Source organism: Myxocyprinus asiaticus, chromosome 34 (genome assembly GCF_019703515.2).
Source record: "Myxocyprinus asiaticus isolate MX2 ecotype Aquarium Trade chromosome 34, UBuf_Myxa_2, whole genome shotgun sequence".
Classification (NCBI taxonomy): domain Eukaryota; kingdom Metazoa; phylum Chordata; class Actinopteri; order Cypriniformes; family Catostomidae; genus Myxocyprinus; species Myxocyprinus asiaticus.
The window spans coordinates 33,908,638-33,921,974 of record NC_059377.1 but is presented as its reverse complement, the minus strand read 5'-3'; the positions used below and the strand labels follow the sequence as shown (position 1 = coordinate 33,921,974).

The window sequence follows — 13,337 nt, the reverse complement described above, 5'->3', positions numbered from 1 at the left end:
AAGAATCTGTAAATAGCTGTACAAAAACCTGCATAACCCCACAACCTGCCAGTCCTCCAGTGTTACATCTAATGTTATTTTCAACACATTCCAACTTGATTGTTTTGTAATATTGAAAGTTGGTTAAATATATAACCTCAGATTACCTTGACCATTCATCTATGAATGTCTGGATGGGACAAAAAGATACATATTGTAATAAGAAATAGAATAGAATTTTGTAATGCTATGATACTATGCTGTATTCAAGTTTTTTTTTCTTTTTCAAATTAAAAAAAAAAAAAAGTACCATCTGTAATTCATCCTTTATGTTTTCACTAAAACAATAATTTTGAGGAACCAATGTGTTCCTACAACAAATATCTTGGTGAATTATATGGTATAGTATTGATGAGCAAAATAAAGAACTGTAAGGCACTTGATTAGATTTCATGTTTTAATGGCAATAGAAAAAAAGAAACCATTTTAGATGTTTTGCACAGGTTCATCAAGTATACGATAAATTGTGCACAGTTCTTGAGGGGAATTTTTTGTTTTAACAAGCCATGTGTGAATTGAGGTACCACACAACATTGCAGAAATACCTAGGTGAATGTCTCAGCAATGGGGTCTGCATCTAAAATTGCTCCAAAACATCAGATGTGGCAACTTATTGTAATTTTACTCTTTTTTTTTTTTTTTTTCCTCTCACATGTCAAATGGCTTATACAACAATCAGTCACAGAACATTTTTTGAATTTATTTCTTCTTTTCATCATCTTTTTTCCCCTCTTGTTTGTTACCACTCTGAGAGGCCAGGGAACCCATGGCATTGCGAATGGCCTCATTGTTGGGGTCAACGCCAGGCAGATTCTCTAGAACACTTTGGAGGAATTCTGGGTCCTGCATTACATCATAGTCATCCTCTTCCTGTAGAGTCAGTTAATAAAAAGTGCAAGAGAAAAGTTATGTTAGCAGGGAGAATAAGGGAACAAATATTGTTTAGCAAGAGAAAAGGAAGACGTGAGAATACCTATAATGAACAAATTTGAATGCAGAAAATATTTTTTCAGTAAAATCAATTCCTGATCAGCTCTTTTTGAGACTAACGTTAAAATCAATGTTAACAAATGCCTTAAAGGTGCACTCAGAAGTTTTTTTCCTCATTCAAAAGTTTAACTCATAAAAGACATGAATTGTACTTTTGCAATATATGTAGGAAATCATAACCACTCACATTAATATAAAGACTTGCTTAGTCTCAGTAACCGTCCTGTTATTTGACACTTTCACTCATTGAATAAAGTAATCATGGCTTACTATGAATACTACATTCCTACAATGGCATCTGAAACTGAAAACTTGATTTTAAATTATGCTGCATCCAAGCCGCTAGATGTCAGCGTAAGTGCACCTTTAAAAATTTTTGCACACCTGCTGTGGACTGTAATGTTCTTCAAAGGCACAATAAAATCCTAAACACTTTGCTTAAAGCACAGAAAAATTAATATAATATGCCACAGGTAAAGCTGCAAATTCTTTTTGGTTAAACGTAGGAATGGGTATCCATACAGATTTCCCAATTTGATTCCGATTCATATGGGTATATTTCAGTTATAATGCCCATTTTGCTTACATATGAAAGAAATTCTCTTTCAGCTAATGCTTTAAATCATGCAGGGGACCTTCGAAATAGGTATTTTACCAAAATATTATTTAACAAATTATTATTTAATTTTTCATCATTTGTCATTTGTTTAGCTTTTTAAAAATGTACAAATCCATGTATTACATCATTAAATCTATTATATTTAGGCCTATCGCGATTATTAAATAACCATCTGATCGCAGTTATTTGAGATAACCGCACTGATATGCACGCTGTCAGCATGTTTGAAAGTGGAAAAATTAGGAAATACATTTTTTACTATTGCATAATATAATAGAAATATAATAAAATATATATAACAATTTTATTAAATTTTTTATTAAAAAATATGAGTTAAAAAAAACAAGCGTAAATGTAAAATTGACCAAAACAAAAGTTGACCAAAAAGAGAGACACATTTTAAGTATTTAGAAGTATTTTTATATTTAAAACTTTATTTTTCATGTCTTAAAAGGAAATCATAGTATATTTCTATTTTATTTTTTTTTATATATTTTAAGTTAAATGCGTAAAAATGACTTCATAAGGTGTATGAAGCACACATGCAGAAAAAAGCACACCTTAAAAAATGACAATTTATATGACAATTGATCGTAAAAGCCCTTAACGCCCCAAAACCCTAAAACAGACAATGAAAATTCATAATCACAATTATGTTTGACAATTAATCGTCAGCCAAATTTCATAATCTTGACAGCCCTAATTATATTGCACATATATATAATATTTTCCATGTTTATTGTTTAATGCATTATTTATAGGGCTGGGTACCGATACAGATTTCCCGATTCGATTCCGATTCACAAGCTCTCAATTCAATTCCGATTTGTAATCGATTCATATGAGTATATTTCAGTTATAATGTCCCTTTTGCTTGCATATGAAATAAATTCTCTCTAATTCTGTGAATTATACAGGGGACCTTCTAACTAGGTACAATGTGAAAATATAAATTTTACTAATTATATTTTCTTAGTTTTTCATAATTTGTCACATTTTAGCTTTTTAAAAATGAGCAAATCAATGTATTCAATCAATAAATATAATACTATTGCATATATTTTGTTACATTTTTTGTTGTTTAATTGCATAATTTGTACCATTTACAGGTATTTACATTGATTTTTAAAAACAGTACTGTCTCTTTAAGAAAGATGGCATTTCTGTAAAGAGTGTCTTTAAATAAGCGCATGTTAAGGAGAGAGACTTGAATGGCTTTATCATCTCTGCTATGCGTGATTAGAATTAAATGTTTCTTTTTTGTTTATTATCAACAACTGACTAAAGAACAGAAAGGGTATTAAAAGAGACATTATTCAATGACTAATGGGGTCACATGTATCTCATCTTTGGACACATTAAACAACTTTTACTCTCAACAAGCAGTGAAAGGATCTCGCTGCTGAATATCCCACCACTATACCACACAATTCATTCACTGGTGAGTGAAATCTAAACATTTAACAGCCAGTTGTCAAATATATACATTTTTAGTTGCAAAAGTGCTAAATTTGGTTGTGAATGTGAGTGATTTCCACTCATTGTAGTGGAGGGCTGCGCATAGAGTAAAAAAATTGATCTTGAGATTTAAGAATCGATACTGAGAAGGGCCTGGGTAGCTCAGCAAGTACTGATGCTGACTGCCACACCTGGAGTCACGAGTTCGAATCCAGGGCGTGCCGAGTAACTCCAGCCAGGTCTCCTAAGCAACCAAATTGGCCTGGTTGCTAGGGAGGATTGAGTCACATGCGGTAACTTCATGTGGTCGCTATAATGTGGTTCGCTCTCAGTGGGGCGTGGTGAGTTGTGTGTGGATACCGCGAAGAATAGCGTGAAGCCTCCACACGTGCTATGTCTCCATGTTAACGCGCTCAACAGGCCACGTGATAAGATGCCAGGGTTGACAGTCTCAGACGCAACTGAGATTCGTTCTCCACCACCACAAGGACTTGGAGTGCATTGGGAATTGGACATTCCAATTAGGGAGAAAATCAAAAAAAAAAAAAAAGAAAAAGAATCGATACTGAGATCATTCAAATGAAGATCGCAATGCATCGGAAAATCTATATTTTTACCCACCCCTAATTATTTATACTAATTACAGGTTTTTACATTGATTTGTAGAACATGTGCTAAAAAGAAATCGATCCTGTCTTTTAAAGAAAACTGGCAATCATTTGTTAATGAGCACAAATTGACAAGAGAGGACTCAAATGGCTTCTTTACCTCATTCGTGCTATTCGTGATTAGAATTAAATGTTTATTTTTTGTTGTTTTTGATTAACAATCGACTAAAGAACAGAAAGTATATTAAAAGAGACATTATTCAATGACAAATGGATTGCGTGGATCTCGTCTTTGGACACGTATTACACGGAACGAGTCAAATCAAACTTTTACTCTCAACACACAATGAAAGGTTGCTGATCTTCTTAGCCAATATACTACTCAATCACTGGTGAGTGAAATCTGAACATTTACCTGCCAGTGGCTAATCACAGACATCTCATAGCATAAGATTTGGCCTCATTTGCGAGTGATTTACTCGTTCTATAGAGAGTTGCGCATTTAGGAAAAGATTGATCTTAAGAATCGATATAGAGATTGCTCAAATGAAGATCACCATGCATCGAGAGAGAAAAAACTAACTAGGACTGGGTAAATATATGTTTGTTTAATGTTCCAATGACAAGCAGTAGTCCATGCTGCACACATGCTTCTAGAGCTAAGCTGAAGGAATACAGAGGTATTGGGGTACTGTGGCATTAGCTACATCAGTAAATGAGCACTGGACAAACTATATAAATTTGATTTTATGCTTTTGTAGTTTGATTTTTGGTTACGATGTGGAAGGATGAGCTTAATTTTTAAGTTACTACAGTTGTGCTCAAAAGTTTGCATACCCTTGGAGAATTGGTATTATAGGTACCATTTTTAAAAGAAAACATGAGTGAGCAGGCAAAACACATTTCTTTTATTTCTTATGGGATTCATATTCAACTGTATGTTGATTACAGAATGGCACAATCATAAAACAAAACATGGCAACAAAGAAAAAAATGAAATGACCCCTGTTCAAAAGTCTGCATACCCTCAGTTCTTAATACTGTGTATTGCCCCCTTTAGCATCAGTGACAGCGTGCAGTCTTTTGTAATAGTTGTCTATGAGGCCCCAAATTCTTGCAGGTGGTATAGCTGCCCATTCGTCTTGGCAAAATGCCTCCAGGTCATGCAAAGTCTTTGGTCATCTTGCATGAACCGCGCGTTTGAGATCTCCCCAGAGTGACTCGATGATATTAAGGTCAGGAGACTGTGATGGCCACTCCAGAACCTTCACCTTTTTCTGCTGTAACCACTGGAGGGTCAACTTGGCCTTGTGCTTAGGGTCATTGTCGTGCTGGAAAGTCCAAGTGCGTCCCATGCACAGCTTTCATGCAGAAGAATGCAAATTGTCTGCCAGTATTTTCTGATAACATGCTGCATTCATCTTGCCATCAATTTTCACAAGATTCCCGTGCCTTTAAAGCTCACACACCCCCAAAACATCAGTGAGCCACCACCATGCTTCACAGTGGGGATGGTATTCTTTTCACTATAGGCCTTGTTGACCCCTCTCCAAGCATAGCACTTACGGTTGTGACCATAAAGCTCTATTTTGGTCTCGTCAAGGTGTTGTTGGGCATACTGTAACCGGGCTTTTTTGTGGCACTGGCGCAGTAAAGGCTTCTTTCTGGCAACTCGATTTTCCCAAATTTTCCACTTCTTAATAAGTGATTGAACAGTACTGACTGGCATTTTCAAGGCTTTGGATATCTTTTTATATCCTTTTCCATCTTTATAAAGTTCCATTACCTTGTTACACAGGTCTTTTGACAGTTCTTTTCTGCTCCCCATGGCTCAGTATCTAGCCTGCTCAGTGCATCCACATGAGAGCTAACAAACTCATTGACTATTTATACACAGACAATAATTGCAATTTAAAAAGCCACCAGTTTGGGAAATTAACCTTTAATTGCCATTTAAACCTGTGTGTGTCACCTTGAGTGTCTGTAACAAGGCCAAACATTCAAGGGTATGTAAACTTTTTATCAGGGCCATTTGGGTGATTTCTGTTATCATTATGATTTAAAAAGGAGCCAAACAACTATGTGATAATAAATGGCTTCATTTGATCACTATCCTTAAATAAAAGACAGTTTTTTTGCATGATCAGTCATATTTTCAAAATCAATACCAAAATTTCACAATTTCTGCCAGGGTGTGCAAACTTTTGAGCACAACTGTATATACAGTACTACAATTAATATATTGATACTGTAATAATAACATTGTCTATTGGGCTTATTTACCTTAGATTTTGCAGTGTCCATTGGAGCTCCTGTGTCCATTGATTCTCCTAATTCTGATACAAGAGGAGAGAAGTCAATGTTACATCAAAAGTCAGTTTTTAAGAAGTATTTCCTAGTCATTTTACATTTCCAATGTGCATACAGCACAGAGTATGTTCTAAGATAAACAAGGCATGACCATTCTGATCTGTGGATGTGAAGGTACAAGAAAGGTACAAACCTCCACCTGCCAGGGACATCTGCATGGCATAAGCTATCTGCTCCTCCTCTGTCATGCTGCTGAAGTCTGGCAATGCTGCCACACCACTGTCAGGCTGAGAGGCAGATATCTTCAAAAGTGCTTCCTCTGATTCTGAGGAAGACAACAAGTCACACACTGAAAATCAAGACTGTCTGCAATGGGAATCAACTTGAAGGGAAAGAACCAAACACTGAATATCAAGTTGAACTCTGAACATGTTTGTTTCAAACAAAGCAAACACTAATTACTTGCAAATGAATAGGGTGCACAAATAAATCAATAACTAATTCAAGCTAAACAAAGCAACTGTCATGGTTTAATAACAAAATAATTTATATAACAAAATTTTAAAAAAGGGTTAAAACCCATTATAATTTTCATAGGAATTTTGTTATTAAATCACCACTTGTCTTGCTCTGATCAAGGGTCATCCAAAACTAATTGCAGTACACTTGCAGGGACAATAACCCTGAAGCAATCTAGGGTTAAATGCCTAGTTAAAGGGCACAATGGTAATAGTTAATGTTCACAATATACAGGGCTTGAACCAGCAACTTTCTGGATACTACCCCTGAGCCACTATGCCACACCATCTCATTAGAGGAATAAAAGAATACAGATAACAGAGATTTGTTTAGAGAAATGCAGAACATGATGCCCAGTTCTGCATCCTTACCATCAGCAGTAGAGGAAGGAATGCCGGCCTCGGCCACTGATTGTGCGGCTGCCCTGCGGGCTTCCTCTTCCTGTCTCTGCCTTTGCTCCTCCATGGATACACGCAAAGCCTATGACAGTGAGTTAGTGAGAAAGAGAGATGGTTAAGAATCATTGAAATGAATATCAGTCCTTTCAATGTCAATATTATATAAATGGTTGCCAGTTGTTTCAATTATAATTTGCATTCATGTTTAAGTGGGTGTAATGAACTTTAAATAAAGAGAGTTCACTAGCAAAGCATTATCTTATGGATGGGATTCTTTCTTCAGTGTAGTTATACCAGAGGTTAAATTGTATCTTACCAGGGCCAGCTCTGGGTCAGCACTGGGGTCCACTCCAAACTCAAAGTCACTCGCACCCAAGCCCAACATAGTACCACCCTCACCAGCCAGGACGGGAGAAGAGAGCAGGGCATCAGCAAGGCTGGGCCCAGGAGGAACCGTGACCAGGTGAGAACCTGTGCCCTCCTTTCCATTCAGTGTGTTCACAAATGCAGTCAGTTTCTCTGTGTTCACCTCCTGAACAGATTGATTCAAGGATGCAAAATAAAAAAAACAGAAAATCAGGAAGACTTTAAAGTGATCAAGGGGATGATGTGCAATTATCATAATACAATATATATATATATATAGGAATGCAAAGGGAGGAATGTCTGTTACCTCTTCTCCAAAATTGATCACATCTACATTGACTTTTTCTTTTTTCAATCGCTTTGCCAACTTCACCAGCTGAGGAAAATATTGGGGAAAAATATTTGCAACCAACACTGAAATCTGCAACACTGAAAAATTAAAAGCATTTGACCTTCATGAGAGGAAACCTACATCTTTTTCATTGTCCTCCACTGGGCTGCCCACAAAAGCAACAATCCTCATCTTGTGGTTCTTGCCTTGTCTGTGCTTCAAAGCCAACTAGGATCAAATATAGATAAATGCAAATGTAAGCCGACTAAAACATTATTGTAATTTTTTGGAAACATTTTACAATAAGTTTCCATTTGTAAATATTAGTTAACATGAACTAACAATGAACAATACTTTTACAGCATTTATTAATCTTGGTAAATGTTAATTTCAACATATAATAATACATTTTTAAAATCAAAAGTTGTATATGTTAACATTAGTTAATGTACTATGAACTAACATGAACTAACAATGAACAATTGTATTTTTATTACCTAGGATTAACAAAGATGAATAAATGCTGTACAAATATATTATCCATTGTTAGTTCATGATATCGAAGACATTTTTTAATGTTAAAGGAATAGTTCACCCAAAAATGAAAATTCTCTCATCATTTACTCACCCTCATGCCATCCCAGATGTGTATGACTTTCTTTCTTCAGCAGAACACAAACAAAGATTTTAAGAAGAATATTTCAGCTCTGTAGGTCCTTACAATGCAAGTGAATGGTGGCCAAAATTTTTAAGCTCCAAAAAGCACATACAGTTAGCATAAAAGAAATCCATAAGACTCCAGTGAATTAATGTCCTCTGAAGCGAAACACTAGGAGTGTGTAAGAAATAATCAAGATTTAAAAACAATTTTTACTAGGTGTTTCTTACAAACACCTAGCGTTTCACTTCAGAAGACATTAATTAATCCACCAGAGTCGTATGGATTACTTTTATGATGGCTATGTGTTTTTTTTAATTTACAAATGTTGGCAACCATTCACTTGCATTGTATGGACCTACAGAGCTCAAATATTCTTCCAAACATCTTTGTTTGTGTTCTGCTGAAGAAAGAAAGTCATACACATCTGGCATGAGGGTGAGTAAATGATGAGAGAATTTTCAATTTTGGGTGAGCTATACCTTTAAAGAATGGAACCATATTGTAAAGCGTTACCAATTTTTTTTAAATATCTGATGAATTTACATACGTGTGCCACCCGTATGCCAGTGCAGAAGGAGATTTTGCCCAGGGGTTGAACTGCATGGAGCTTCGAGAGTATGCGCCCAGCGTCTGGTGTTAAAGTGGTGAGGACCTCACAATTGCTGCACAAAATCAACAGATATGCGTTACTACACACATACAATAATGTTGCCCATCAGATCATACACATCTAAAAGGAAATGGAAACACACATAGTATATACACACTTACTTAGCCATTGTGATTAGCCCCACATTGTTCTCTGGGTTACTACGAGTCTTTGAGTGACAGACAATGTTGACAGCATCCTGCTGTGCCTGTAATCTGGTGGGCAGAAAATCTCCATTTCTCATGTATTCACTGTTGTCCACACTGTAAGCACAAGAGAGGAAAATCAGCATCTTTCCCATGTAAAATAATCATCCGATTTGTACTAGAGTGTTATAGAGAAGTAGTATAATCAGAATCAGAATCAGCTTTATTGCCAAGTATGCTTACACATACAAGGAATTTGTCTTGGTGACAGGAGCTTCCAGTGTACAACAATACAAAAACAACAGCAAGACATAGATAATAATAAAAAATAAAAAAATAAAACTAATTATACACATACATACATACACATAGGTAGTGCAAATCTAATACAATCTGTTATATAAAGTGCAAATACAAATCTGTTATGTACAGTGCAAATGTTTTTTTTTTGTTTGTTTGTTTTTTGTTTTTTTTCAGAGGAATTAAATGGCAGAAGATGTTGGATGTGTTGGATAAATATAAAAAAGACTAAACTGCATATTGCACATAGTTATTGCTCAATGGAGCAATTTAACTGTTCATGAGATGGATAGCCTTAGGGAAAAAACTGTTCCTGTGCCTGACGGTTCTGGTGCTCAGAGCTCTGAAGCGTCGGCCAGAAGGCAACAGTTCAAAAAGGTACTGGGCAGGGTGAGTGGGGTCCAGAGTGATTTTTCCAGCCTTTTTCCTCACTCTGGAAGTGTATAGTTCTTGAAGAGGGGGCAACCAATAATCCACTCAGCAGTCCGAACTGTCCATAGTCTTCTGATGTCTGATTTCGTAGCTGAACCAAACCAGACAGTTACTGAAGTGCAGAGGACAGACTCAGTGACTGCTGGTTAGAACTGTATCAGCAGCACCTGTGGCAGGTTGAATTTCCTCAGCTGGTGAAGGAAGTACAACCTCTGCTGGGCCTTTTCACAATGGAGTCAATGTGGGTCTCCCACTTCAGGTCCTGTGAGATGGTAGTGCCCAGGAACCTAAATGACTCCACTGCTGCCACAGTGCTGTTTAGAATGGTGAGGGGGGTCAGTGTTGGGGTGTTTCTCCTAAAGTCCACAATGATCTCCATCTTTTTGAGCGTGTTCAGCTCAAGGTTGTTTTGACTGTATCAGACAGCCAGCTGTTTAACCTCCCTTCTGTATGCAGACTCATCATCATCTCGGATGAGGCCGATGACAGTGGTGTCGTCTGCAAACTTCAGGAGCTTGACAGAGGGGTCCTTGGCGATGCAGTCATTGGTGTAGAGGGAGAAGAGTAGTGGGGAGAGCACACATCCCTGGGGGGGCACCAGTACTGATTGTAAAGGTGCTGGAAGTGAGTTTCCCCTGTCTCACAAGCTGCTGCCTGTCCACCACAAAGCTGGTAATCCACTGACAGATAGACAAGGGAACAGAGAGTTGGTGTAATTTAGTCTGGAGAATAGCTGGGATGATGGTGTCAAAAGCTGAACTGAAGTCCACAAAAAGGATCCTTGCATATGTCCCTGGTCTGTCCAGATGTTGCAGGATATGATGCAATCCCATGTTGACTGCATCATCCACAGACCTGTTTGCTCGATAAGCAAATTGAAGGGGATCAAGAAAGGGTCCAGTGATGTTCTTCAGGTGGGCCAACACCAGTCTCTCAAATGATTTCATGACCACAGACGTCAGGGTGACAGGTCTGTAGTCATTAAGTCCTGTGATTTTTGGTTCCTTTGGGACAGGAATAATGATTGAGCGTTTGAAGCAGCATGGGACTTCACACTGCTCCAGTGATCTACTGAAGATCAGTGTGAAGATGGAGGCGAACAATACTTATAATGGTAAGATCAGCACACTGTGGTCCTATTATCATGTACTTTATAGCCAAAATAACTGGACTGGATGCAAGCAGTGGACAAGTGCAAAACAAAGTGATTTGCCTTTCTAGACAGCATATTGGTGAATCAAAGGCGTTTTAAACAAAAATGTCGTCTTAGTAGTGCAGTTTAGACACAGCCACAGATTCAACAATATTCCTTTAATGACAGTTCTGGAAGACGAAATACTTTTATATCAGATGCAGTTCACGTATTAGTGTCAATGTTTATGATTCATGAATGTGTTTGTATATAAGTGATCTGTTTGTCTATATAGATCTGCCAACTGAATAATGACTCAGGAAAATGTCAACCTAACCAGAGACCGGCTATTTAATTCTCATACTTTTCTCTACTAATGGATCAAACGTGTGGCAAAATAAAAAAACGGTGTATTTACAATCATTTAAAATATGCATACTTTACACAAAAAAGCGCAAATCTATCTAAAGTAGCGCGTTTGTTTCTTTCTTACCAGACCATAGTACTTTCCAGCACCATCTTGGAAATTCTCTAGTCCTTTTCCCTAAAGCAACGACGTCGCTGATTGGTTCAAAGATGTAGGACTCTGACGATATTTGTAACAGTACAGCGGATTGGCTGACCGTGCTGTTTCCGCTTCTCTGGTCGACGCGGCGTCAGTGCTGGCAGATCATCACTCTTTGAAAACGACGTTGGACGTTTTTACAAACGTCATTTTTGCACTTCGAGAAGGGGACGCCACTCAAAGGGTCGTTCCAAACAAAAGAAAGAAAGTTAATTTTTTCACAAAGCGCCCTGTCAGAAGACTTTTAGTGACAGCTGTATTCAAACTGTAATGTCATGCTCCCTTCAGAGTGCCCACATCAAGAGCTATGTCCATCGTAATGAGTAGGGCATAGGGATGATCACTTAAAGTCCAATTTCAATTGGAAATCGCCCGTTGAATGTTGCGTTGTTAAGGGTAAAATTAAAGGGATAGCTCACCCCAAAATGAAAATGTTGTCATTAAAGTTGCTGTAAGCGCTTTTATTTTTTTCCATGTAAATGCACAAAGAGAGATGTTAAGAAGAATTTTATGGCCAGCCTCAGTTACCATTAAGTTGTATTATATGGAAAGAGAGAGAAGATACAAATGGAAGTGAATGGTGACTGAGGCCGTCATTCTGCCTAACATCTCCCTTGTTGTTCTACAGAAGTCAGTCAGTCATACGAGTTTGGAACAACATAAAGGTGAGTAAATTATAACAGAATTGTAATTTTCAGTGAACTATCCCTTTAAGTTCAGCGGTAAATCGTAAAAAAAAAAAAAAAAAAAAAACTCAAATAGAGCTGTTCATCCATGATGTCAATTTGTAGGTGAACCCGGAAGGCTAATTTGCCATGGGTTCCCTCGGGAATTTACTGTGGGTTTTTATAATGGGGAGTAAAATGAGGTCTGTGGTAAACATTACTTTAAAGGGATAGTTCACCCAAAAATGAAAATTCTCTCATTTACTCAGTCTCATGCCATCCCAGAGGTGTATGACTTTCTGTCTTCTGCTGAACACAAATTAAGATTTTTAGAAGAATATCTATGCTCTGTCGGTCCTTTTAATGCAAGTCAATGAGCCCATTTACATGCACACCAATACTGATAACTCTCTAAAATCAGCTTATTTAAAAAATATGACGTGGCAAAAAAAAAATAAATTAAAATAAAATCAGCATTTACATGACATTTGAAATAATCACGTTATTCTCTGATTTTGACATCAAACTGCGAAGAGGCATGCTTTCAACACGTGCGCACATTGGAAGAGCCAGTAAGGTGTTTACATGTCACGCAAATTCAGAGTAATGGGCAAAAATCTGCCCATGCCCATCTGGATTTTCATAAGCCGTTTATGGCCTTCACGGTGATAAAGAAACGCGGTTTATTGCGCTTATATGACCGCAGACGTTGTCGGCTTATTAAGCATAATCGGTGTAAGAACATGCATGTAAACACCCTCAATGGTGGCCAGAAATCTGAAGGTCCAAAAAGCAGCGATATGATAGGTGAGGGTAAGAAACAGATCAATATTTAGTCCTTTTTTACAATAAATCTCCACTTTCACATCTGAAAGTCACATGTGGCCCCTGTTTAGCTGATGAGAGAACTTTCATTTTGGGGTGAACTATCCCTTTAAGATACTTATTTTTTTCTCTACAACATAAATTACACATTCCTACCTCAAATGTGAATTTGAAAGAGGCTGTGTTTTAAAAAAAAAAAAAAAAGTATGTTGCTAATGAGTTGCTTGATAAGGACTTGTAGTCAAGCATGTGAGTGGAGGTGCCTGACAAAATGGAAAACCACAGTGGTTTTTATCTAGCAACATACTATTTTAAAAGACACTG

At 37.2% G+C, this 13,337-nt stretch overlaps 1 protein-coding gene across 1 annotated transcript; it reads right to left on the bottom strand.

The window, feature by feature from the left end:
• Positions 1-422: 422 nt before the first annotated feature.
• LOC127424928 (26S proteasome non-ATPase regulatory subunit 4-like) lies at positions 423-11,552 on the bottom strand. Its single transcript, XM_051670495.1, has 10 exons — positions 11,452-11,552; positions 9,071-9,211; positions 8,847-8,961; positions 7,780-7,866; positions 7,615-7,683; positions 7,258-7,473; positions 6,915-7,023; positions 6,218-6,349; positions 5,998-6,050; positions 423-909 (listed from the first exon to the last, which is right to left on the bottom strand). The coding sequence occupies exons 1-10, from the start codon at positions 11,475-11,477 to the stop codon at positions 739-741; spliced, it is 1,119 nt and encodes a 372-aa protein (XP_051526455.1). The 5' UTR covers positions 11,478-11,552; the 3' UTR covers positions 423-738.
• Positions 11,553-13,337: the final 1,785 nt, after the last annotated feature.

Excerpts from the sequence above, each read along its gene's own strand:
- LOC127424928 (XM_051670495.1), bottom strand. The coding sequence starts at position 11,477 with ATGGTGCTGGAAAGTACTATGGTCTG. Across the intron at positions 8,962-9,070 it reads GGGCTAATCACAATGGCTAA|CAATTGTGAGGTCCTCACCA; the intron begins GTAAGTGTGTAT and ends GATTTTGTGCAG. Across the intron at positions 7,474-7,614 it reads TGATCAATTTTGGAGAAGAG|GAGGTGAACACAGAGAAACT; the intron begins GTAACAGACATT and ends CAATCTGTTCAG.